This window comes from Melanerpes formicivorus, unplaced genomic scaffold, assembly GCF_026170545.1.
Source record: "Melanerpes formicivorus ecotype bairdi unplaced genomic scaffold, bMelFor1.0.p_v2 SCAF_13, whole genome shotgun sequence".
Taxonomy (NCBI): Eukaryota; Metazoa; Chordata; class Aves; order Piciformes; family Picidae; genus Melanerpes; species Melanerpes formicivorus.
Window position 1 is genome coordinate 2,785,668 of NW_027142365.1, and position 10,247 is coordinate 2,795,914.

The 10,247-nt window shown below is 52.9% G+C and overlaps 1 protein-coding gene across 1 annotated transcript; it reads left to right on the plus strand.

The window, feature by feature from the left end:
- On the plus strand, positions 1–5,979 carry IBA57 (iron-sulfur cluster assembly factor IBA57). The gene is made up of 3 exons (XM_068145852.1): positions 1–394; positions 1,716–2,062; positions 4,164–5,979. Exons 1-3 carry the CDS (start codon positions 78–80, stop codon positions 4,553–4,555), a joined length of 1,056 nt encoding a protein of 351 aa, XP_068001953.1. The 5' UTR covers positions 1–77; the 3' UTR covers positions 4,556–5,979.
- Positions 5,980–10,247: the final 4,268 nt, after the last annotated feature.

Here is a 10,247-nt window from a genome sequence, read left to right on the forward strand (position 1 = left end):
CCCCGGGGACACACACAAGATGGCAGCGACGGCGTTGGCGAGAGGCAGCGACGGGCCCCTCTGACAGCGCTGCCGCCATGTTGGTGAGGGCGGGAGCGGCGGCAATAACAGCCCTGCCCGGGCTGCGCCGGTTGTGGCGGGGCGGGGGGAGCGGGGCCGCCGCCTGCTTCCCGCTGAGCCGGGCGCTGCTGGACGTGCGGGGCGCGGAGGCCGCCGTCTTCCTGCAGGGGCTGCTCACTAATGACGTCACGCGGCTGGTAGCGGAGGGCGCCCCCCCCGCGACCGACGGCTCTCCCCCCGCGGCCGATGGCGCCACCGCGGCCCTGCCGCGCGCCCTCTACGCGCATGTGCTCAACGTGCAGGGCCGCTGCCTGTACGACGTCATCCTGTACAGGTGAGACCAAGCGGAGGGAGCGGGGGAGGCCGGGCGAGGCCACGGCGGGAGCGGAGGGGGGAGCGCGTCACGTTGCCATGGGAACAGGAGCGGCTGGCCTTGGCGCGCTCGCAGGCCCGGCCTGTCAGCGGCCGCCTCACAGCCCGGGCTGTGCGGCATCCTGGTGTCTGAGGCATCCCGGGCTGTGAGGCACCCCGGGCTGTGAGGCATCCCGGGCTGTGTGTCACCCCGGGCTGTGAGGCATCCCGGGCTGTGAGGCATCCCGGGCTCTGAGGCATCCCGGGCTCTGAAGCATCCCGGGCTCTGAGGCATCCCGGGCTCTGAAGCATCCCGGGCTGTGAGGCATCCCGGGCTCTGAAGCATCCCGGGCTCGGAGGCATCCCGGGCTGTGAGGCATCCCGGGCTCATTTCTGCCTTGTCTTTACAAACGGACCATTGACAAAGCCCACTCTGGGCGTTTCCCATGCCGGGCTGGCGGCTCTGTGTGTTACCCAGCAGCAAAGGGGGTAGGGAGCTGCTGGAGAGACTCCAGCGGAGGCTGCAAAGGTGCTGAGGGGACTGGAGCTGCTGTCTGAGGGTTGGGCTGCATGGCCTTTACAGGTATCTTCCTGTGGATGGGAACGTGTGGATGTCCCCTCCCTGAGAGGTGCTCAAGGGCAGGCTGGATGGGGCTTTGAGCAGCCTCGTCTAGTGGGAGGTGTCCCTGCCCATGGCAGGAGGGTTAGAACTAGGCTCAGGGCAGACCTTCTTGCTCTCTACAGCTACCTGAAGGGAGGTTGTAGCCAGGTGGGGGTTGGTCTCTTCTCCCAGGCAAGCAGCACCAGATCAAGAGGACACAGTCTCAAGATGTGCCAGGGGTGCTTTAGGCTGGATGTTAGGAAGAAGTTCTTCCCAGAGAGAGTTGTTAGCCATTGGAATGTGCTGCCCAGGGAGGTGGTGGAGTCATCATCCCTGGAGGTATTCAAGAGGGGATTGGATGTGGCACTTGGTGCCATGGTTTAGTAGTCAGGAGGTGTTGGGTGACAGGTTGGACTGGATGATCTCTGAGGACTTTTCCAACCTTACTGATTCTATGACTCTGTGACCTGTTTGTGCTCCCAGGAGAGGAGAGGGGAATATTTACTAGAAAAGAGTGGGATGGGTGGCTGAAAAAGCGCAGGTATTTCACTCTGGGGAGCTGAGTGCTGCTCTGGTGCACACCAGCAGCCTTGGGTGAGAATTCCCAGATGTCTGGACTCGTACCAGGATGAAGACAAAGCGTGCTGGCTTCCGCTGCTCTGAGGGTTTGTTTGCCTGACCTTGTAGGTGTTACTTTTTTTAGGCTTCACCAGAGTGCAGAAGAAGAGCCACACATCCTGCTGGAGTGTGACAGCAGCGTGCTGGAGGCCCTGCACAAACATCTGAAGCTGTACAAGATCCGGAGGAAAGTAAACATCGCTCCTTGCCTCGACCTCTCTTTGTGGGCTGTCCTCCCCAGGGAGGGGGGTGGAGACATTGCCAGTTCCCTCACTCAGTGTGCAGACCAAGCTCTGGTTTTAACTCCTGACCCCAGAACAGAAGTCATGGGCTGGAGACTGATTACAAAGAAAGGGGCAAATCTCTCAGAGATTATCCCTGGAAGTCATACTGGAAACACTGAGGATTACCACAGGCACAGGTATAAACAAGGTAAAGCCAAGTCCTGTTTTGTACTCTGTGACACTGGATTGGATGCATTATCACAGTTCCATTGTATTACCAGAGTCCAGAAGCTGATACAAGACAGAGGATTAGAGTAGAGTAGAGTAGGGTAGAGTAGAGGTAGAGCAGAGCAGAGCAGAGCAGAGCAGAGCAGAGCAGAATAGAATAGAATAGAATAGAATAGAATAGAATAGAATAGAATAGAATAGAATAGAATAGAATAGAATTAACCAAGATGGAAAAGACCTTTGAGATCATCAAGTCCAACCTATCACCCAACACCATCTAATCAACTAAACCATGGCACCAAGTGCCTCATCCAGGCTCTTCCTAAACACCTCCAGGGATGGGGACTCCACCACCTCCCTGGGCAGCACATTCCAAGGGCCAATCTCTCTTGCTGGGAGGAGTTGCTTCCTCACCTCCAGCCTAAACCTCCCCTGGCACAGCTTGAGACTGTGTCCTCTTGTTCTGGTGCTGCTTGCCTGGGAGAAGAGCCCAACCCCCACCTGGCTACAACCTCCCTTCAGGTAGTTGTAGAGAGCAATGAGGTCTCCCCTGAGCCTCCTCTTCTCCAGGCTAAGCAACCCCAGCTCCCTCAGCCTCTCCTCCCAGGGCTGTGCTCCAGACCCCTCCCCAGCTTTCTTGCCCTTAAAGTCTGAAAGCCACACTGCTATGTCTCAATGTGTTTAACTTGCTTAATTAGTATATCATTAACATTTAATATGTCATACTATCATCCCTGAGGACACTCAAGGTCAAACTTCATGGGACCCTGAGCAACCTGATTGGAGGTGTTGGAGATAGTTGGAGATGTCCCTGCTCACTGCAGGGGGGGGTGGACAAGATGACCTTCAAGGGTCCCTTCCAACCTGATGTGTTCTATGAATAATGTGTAGAATATCTAATTTTATTTGCTGCTTTGAGGCTAGAAGTGATCTGGCAGTTACAATTCTGCCTGCTGCCAGGAGCAATATTTGTGTACAGCTTCCTATGACTAAGGCTTTTGGGCATTGGGTCAGGAATGCTCAGAGCAAAAGAGAACCAAGATCATTCCTTTTCTTAGAGGGGAAACTTCTTGTGGTTTGAGTCATTGTGATTCTTTGGGCATCAGACACAGTCTGTGTGTTTCCCATGTTGCTAAGAAAGGAAAAGGAAACACCCCAACTGACTTCCCTCAGGATGGAGGACTGGATTTGCAGAGTTAACTCAGAGGCCAAGGGGTGGATCATAGTATCAGTCAGGGTTGGAAGGGACCACAAGGATCATCCAGTTCCAACCCCCCTGCCATGGGCAGGGACACCCCACACTAGGCCAGAGCCTCATCCAGCCTGGGCTTAAACACCTCCAGGGATGGGGCCTCAACCACCTCCCTGGACAACCCATTCCAGGGCTTCAACACTCATGGGGAAGAACTTCCTCCTCACCTCCAGCCTGAATCTCCCCACCTCCAGCTTCATTGCTTGAAGAGGGGACTTGGTGCTGGGAGTCTCTGTGCCTGCTCAGAGCTCCCACTGATTTTACTGTGTCCACACAGAGAGTGGATTAAATTAAATCAGCATCTGAAAGGTGATGGTCCTCTGCTTAAACCTGAGTCCATCAGGTTCTGTAAAGCAAGCTGCTAATGGGGCAAACTGGGCTGAACTGCAGAGCTCTGCTGCCTCCCTTAAACACCAGCACTGGTCTTGTTGGGCTGATGTGGAAGGCTGAGTCCAACACTCCCCTTAAAAAAGCCATCAACCTGGTTTGTGTCATTGGTCAGAAGAAGAAATACTTGGTCAGACATTTGGCATTTGGGCTCTGACAAAGACAGCTTAGGTCCTTTAGCTCCAAATAACTGACTGCAGTAACCCCGTGGGGTGTGGGTGAGAAAGATTTTGCTGCTGTTGGCATTGCTGTGTGTTGGTGTCTTTGTAAGGGAGTGTGTCTAAATGATTCTGTGATGCTGGAGCACTGGGAAGGTCAGTATTTCACACAGCTTCTTGTGTGGGTCCTCTTGGTTTTGCAGTTCCCAGAGGAAGCATCTTCCAGGTATTTCAAACACTGGAAGTCTTCCTGCACTCACCCCTCGCTTTTGCTCTTTCCCTAGGAATTCCTGAAGGTGTGAAAGATCTCCCTCCTGGGGTAGCCCTCCCACTGGAATCCAACCTGGCCTACATGAACGGTGTCAGCTTCACCAAAGGCTGTTACATTGGGCAGGAGCTGACAGCCAGGACCCACCACGTGGGCGTCATTCGCAAGCGGCTGCTGCCGGTGCAGCTCTCGGCTCCTCCTCCCAGCGACAGCATTCCCGAGGGGGCTGAGATCCTCACCCAGGCAGGAAAGTCGGCTGGCAAGTTCCGTGCTGGAAGAGGTGAACTTGGCATTGCTTTGCTGAGGTTAGCCAATGCTAACGAACCTCTCAGCCTCAACCTAGCAGGGGGCAAAGTGAAGCTCACTGCAAGTATTCCCCAGTGGTGGCCAAAGAATTCGGGTAAATAAATGAGGAATTCATTGCACACTTGCCTTACTGAGAAGAGAGTTTTGTGGGGTGAGTTTGGGAAGGCAGCTGTGCCCTCAGGTGCTGCTTGTGGTGTTGGATGGGGAGGGGGCATTACAGGATTCCTCAGTGTAGGACTGAACAGCAGGAACCCAAAGCTGTTGTACACAGGGAGGTTTTGTGTTCAGAACAACCATTTGGTGGTGCTCTGTTGGGTCTTGTTAATGGACATCATGCTGCTCTTGCCTTGCAGATGATACATACTCAGGCTGAGGTGAGCAGATCACTCCTTGCACTGAGCTGCTTCTTAAGCTTGCTGATTCTTGAGGTTTTTTCCTCCCACTCTAACTGCTGATGGTGTTCAGGAAGAAGAATACCTGGTACTCCACTTTTCAGACTTGGATTCCCTGGTGGGAAAGCTCTCAAAGATCCTGGTTCCCCCATTCAGCACCAGCAGCAGCCAGTTCCTCAGGCACACCTGACCCTGGTCCTGCACACTTCCTTCCTTAGCTAACCATTTCAGAGAGGGAAGTGCTGTGGTACAGAGACGAGGTTCCCTGATGCCTGCCCTGGGTGACAGTTGTGTGGGTGTGCTGGTGCTTGGCAGACAAATCTCTCAGCAGCAGCCTGCCCTCTGGTTGCCAACAACAATTGAGGGGTGGATTATCATTTTTTTGGCATCAACTTCTTTGTTTTTTCATCTTGTAGAAAAACCTTCTGCACTTCCCTGAAGCCTTTGGCAGGAGTTACCCCGCTGGTAACTCCAGCCTGTCCCTCTCTTAGACCTTTGCTCCATCCCTGAGCTTTTAGCTGCAGTCCCTGGAGAAAGGGGTTAAAGCTCCTGGCTAACCTGCTCTGGTGCTTCACCACCATGATTGTTCTGAGAGCTCTTTGTATACAAAACCTTATCCCTTGTGCTGGCTCTAGCTGAGGTTTTCTCCATCCACCATCCCCTGTGGGACTTAAGAGCAGCCCAGTACTGGCCCCTGCTCCTCTTCTCTCTTCATACTAGCTCTTGCTTCTGCAGTGTCCATCTTTGCTTCCTCAAAGCCAACCAGCTCTGTGCCTCCTCAGCCTGCAGGGATTTCCAGGAGCCCTCTTGGACTGGGATGTGTGTGTGTGTGTGTGTGTAAGGGCATGATGAGAAAGAAAAGCAGGCAAGATCCCAGGCAGACTGGAAAAGCCCCTCTTGTGTGCATATTTGTGACAGAAACATCCAGAGCAGGTTGTGCCACCACTGTGGGAGGAGTTTACCTGTGAAAAATGCTCATGTTGGTTACAACCTGATGCTTGCTGTAAAATGAGTTTGTGAAGTATCTCATTAAAAGTTGATTGTAATTTGAATGTGAGTGGTGGGGAAGAGGTTTTATTAACCTTGTGTGAAAGTACACAACCAAATAAATGCTTTGTTGGCTTGCTTGCTGACAAGAAACATGTCTCACACTGTTCCTCACCCTTTGGTCAGCTTTGAGACTGTTGGCAAAGTCTTTGTGAGGGAGACAAACACTAAATGAAGTGCTTCATCCTTTCTGAGTCCTTCAAACGTGACAAAGGTGAGACTGTGCCACCTGTGTTGACACAAGGAGCCTCCTCTCTGCCACCCATTGTGCAAAGCCTCCTCAGAGCTTTGTTGTCCTGGTGTGTGCAGCCTGAATGAGCACCTTGCTGTTTCTGTAAGGGGAAGCCCTGCATCTCTTTTCCTGGCACACACATTTGTCTTCTTAGCACATGTGACAGGCTTTTCCTTTGCCAACGGCTGCAGGTTACAAATGAGAGTGGTTAGACACAAAACACACATTTGGGTTGATTGTCAGAGGTACTAGATCATGTTGGGAGGAAGGATGTGGCAGGAACTGGAGAGGGCAGCCCCAATCTGTGCTATCCATTTGTATTCTCCCTCATAGCCTGCTCCATCATCAGTGCCTTTGGCTGGGAGGCCAGGCTATCAGCTCTGTTGGGAGGGGGTTGGGTTTGCAGAGGTGTTTAGAATCATAGCATTGCTTTGGTTGGAAAAGACCTCTGAGATTGAGGAGTCCAACCATTGACCTAACACCATCATGGCCATTAAACCATGTCCTGAAGTGCCATGTCTACACATTTCCTGAGCCCCTCCAGGGATGGGGACTCCACCACCTCCCTGGGCAGCCTGTTCCAATGCCTGACCTCTCAGAAAGAAATTTTCCCTAATAGCCAACTTAAACCTCCCCTGGTACAATTTCAGGCCATGTCCTCTCATTCTATTACTTGATACCAAGGGGAGGATGCCTGGGCAAGCTGCTGTGGGTGGTCCTGCTTTAGCAGGAGGTTGGACTAGATGAGGTCCCTACCAACCCTCCCCCAGTCTGTGGTTCAGTGACAAAAGGACGTTGTACCAGGGGAGCTTTAGGTTGGACACGAGGAACGATTTCTTCTCTGAGAGGGTTGTCAAACCCTAGACCTGACTGCCGAGGGCGGTAGTGGAGCCCCCATCCCTGGAGCGATTGCAAGGCCACGCAGATGTGGTGCTGAGGACCGTGGTTTGGTGGTGACCTGGCAGTGCTGGGTTAACAGCTGGACTCACGGTTGAGTGCCCTTCAACCAATACCATCCTATAACTCCATGCCTCTGCGTCGCTGCCTCAGTTTCCCCTCCCCGCTACAGCATTTCCCCCTTCCACTCCGCCATGGTTCGCCCTTCCCCGTTCCCGCTCCCTTTGCCGCTGCCGCCGCGGCTGGCGCCCGAAGCGGCGCGGAGGAAGCTGACTCTGCTCCCGCCCGGTCGCGCCGCCGGTAACGGCCGCGGGGCGGGGAAGGCGCAGGGGGTAGCGGGGCGGGGAAGGCGCAGGGGGTAGCGGGGCGGGGAAGGCGCAGGGGGTAGCAGGGCGGTGCCGCGACTCGCACCGCCCCGTCCCCTGCGGCCGGGAGGGCCATAAGATGGTGGTGGGTAGCAGCCAGCCTCTAGCCCTTCGGCCTGGCAGGGCTGCCCGGGCAGAGGTGAGGTGGTAGGGCTGGCCCCTCCTGGCTGCTGGGCTGGGGACACGGAGGGGTGAGAGGTGGAGCTGGGGGCGATGCGGTGCTTCGCTTCTCTGCCCTGCGAGGAGCGGAGCAGCGTCTGTGGAGGGAGGGAAAGCTGCGTGACCGCTGCTAGAGTAGAGCCGTGTTAATAAAGGAGGTGTCTGCGAAAGTGGGAGGCTGTCGTCCCGTTCCACTGCCTGTGCCATACGCAGCCTGCCGGAGGTCTGTGTGTGCTGGGAAGTTAAAAGCGCCCTGAGCCCTGTTGACACACCAGAAATGAGTGAGGGCGGTGGAGTAAGGAGGTGTGAGAGCTTGAAATTCCACTAGGGTTGGACAACCTCCCTTGGCTTGGAGGGGGACTGGACTCGATGATCTCCAGAGGTCCTTTCCTACCCCTATCGTTCTGCCACTCTGAGGCTGCGAAGGGGAATGCATTTGAAATGGTTGGTTTCATGGGGGGGAAGTTGTTTTCTTCTCTCTTTCTTCTTTTTGGCATTCTTTTGTCCTTGTTCCTGATCTTTTTTTCTCTCCCCTTCTCGTTTACTGGAAGCATTAATCTCCTGGGGGGCTTTTTGTTTATTTGGGGCGGGGTGGGATTTTTTTGGGGGGAGTGTTTGGTTTTGTTTAGTCGGCTTTTGCTTGGCTGGGGAGGAGGGGGCTTTGGGGTTCTTTTGTTTATTTGGTTCCTTTCTTCTCTTTGTTTGTTTTGGGTTTTTGTTTCGTGTTGGTTTGTGTTTTATGTCTGTTTCCTGCCGCTCTCAACAAGCACCACAATTGCCTTGGTGTGGTGATGAAGGATGACTGCTAATCCTTCACTCTCCTGTATAAATATGTGATATTGAGTTCTTAAATCACTGCAACGATGCTTTTCCCACTTTTTTTTTTTTTTTTTTTTGCCGTGGACACACTCGTTTTAAACGTATCACCCTGTTTTACATGTATCACGACTCAAAACGACTTCACTGCGTCCAGCTGGATGCTGAGGTAGTGTGCGAGCTGCCTCTTCACACAGTTGCTTGAGGCTTTAAGAACTCCTTGGGAGGTATTTGAGGCTGACTCTTTCGACTGTGTTTGCCCCCTGTTAACGTCTGGCTGAAACCTTTGAAATCTTCAGGAGGTAGGCAAACACTGGGCAGCTGGGGGGCACAAAGCAGGGTGTTCTTCACAGCCTGCTTTTCCAGCAGCATTGTTGTCCCCAGTGGAGGAATTTTGGCAGCTTTTGCCCCCTTGTTCGCAGCCACTGAGCTATTCACATGCACTGGGGGCACATTCTGTATTTTGAGAGGAGAACTGTAGTTAACTCCTGGCTACTTTATAAGAGTATTGTTGGGGCACAGTTTCTGCTGGATGGTGACAACGGTTGCCTGGGAGTCCAGGTACAGGTTGGAGTCGATGATCTTTGAGGTCTTTTCCAACCTTCTTGTTGTTGATTCTATGAAAGAGAGATGCTACATTGTGACTTCAAACTGTTCTGTTTGCCTGTGAGGCATTTTGCTGTTATGTGGACGCTGAGCCCTTCAGAAGAGGTTGTCTTGTTCCTTCTGGAACACACTGTTCTCCACCTAGTGCAAATCATTTACACTTCAATTGTCTTTGTGGGTGTCTGTCTGGATTTCCTCTTCCCCTCTGTCTTGCCCAGGCCAAACCAGTGTGGAATTCTGCTGTCAGACTTCATTCCACACTACTGGGGTCTACTCATCACTAAAATTATTGCACATACTTTAGTACTGTGCTGTCATAACACTGGAAGTCACAGAATGCTTTGGGCTGACCTTAAAGATCATCTAGTTCCAACCCTCAAACATCACTTGGAGAAGAGGAGGCTCAGGGGAGACCTTCTTGCTGTCTACAACTCCCTGAAGGGAGGTTGTAGCCAGGAGGGGGTTGGTCTCTTCTCCCAGGCAACCAGCACCAGAGCAAGAGGACACAATCTCAAGCTGTGCCAGGGGAAGTTTAGGCTGGAGGTGAGGAGAAAGTTTTTCACAGAGAGATTGACCCTTGGGATATGCTGCCCAGGGAGGTGGTGGAGTCACCATCCCTGGAGGTGTTCAAGAGGAACCTGGATGAGGCGCTGGGTGCCATGGTTTAGTAGATGAGGTGTTGGGTGACAGGTTGGACTTGGTGATCTCTGAGGTCTTTTCCAAACTTATTGATTCTAAGACAAGGCCTTGAGAGCAGAAGAAAACTTTTGGACCAAGCTATGATTTCTGCTTTTGCCTGCAGCAGGAATTTCCCCATATTTTATGAGATGGCTTTGGGGGGCAGTTTTCTTCCTAGGGCAAGCAACATATCTTTAGGTTTAACTCAGATGGGGGCTTGGTTCTTCTCCTTCTGGGGCCTGATTTTTCTCCCTCTGTGCAAGTCTCTGGCTACTCAGGTGGGGCATGAGCTCTCAGTGGGGAGAAATGAACAGAAGTGGCAGGTGCCTCATCACCCCTGACAAAAGAAGCCCAAACATTAGTTCCAGTATCTTACATGGAGATATTCAAGCCCCAGAGGAACAAGAATCTTGCCATGAGAACTCTTGTACTGTAAAAGGTGATGTTGTTAAGGTGATGTTGTTATAGTGCTCACTTTCCTTGCTGGGATGGTTTGGGGAAGGACATGATCACCTGAGAATAATTGCTTAGTAATCACTTCTTCAGTGGAAAGGAGCAGTTCAAGCCCTCCCCCAGACTTCTTTGCCATCTGAGAAGGGCTT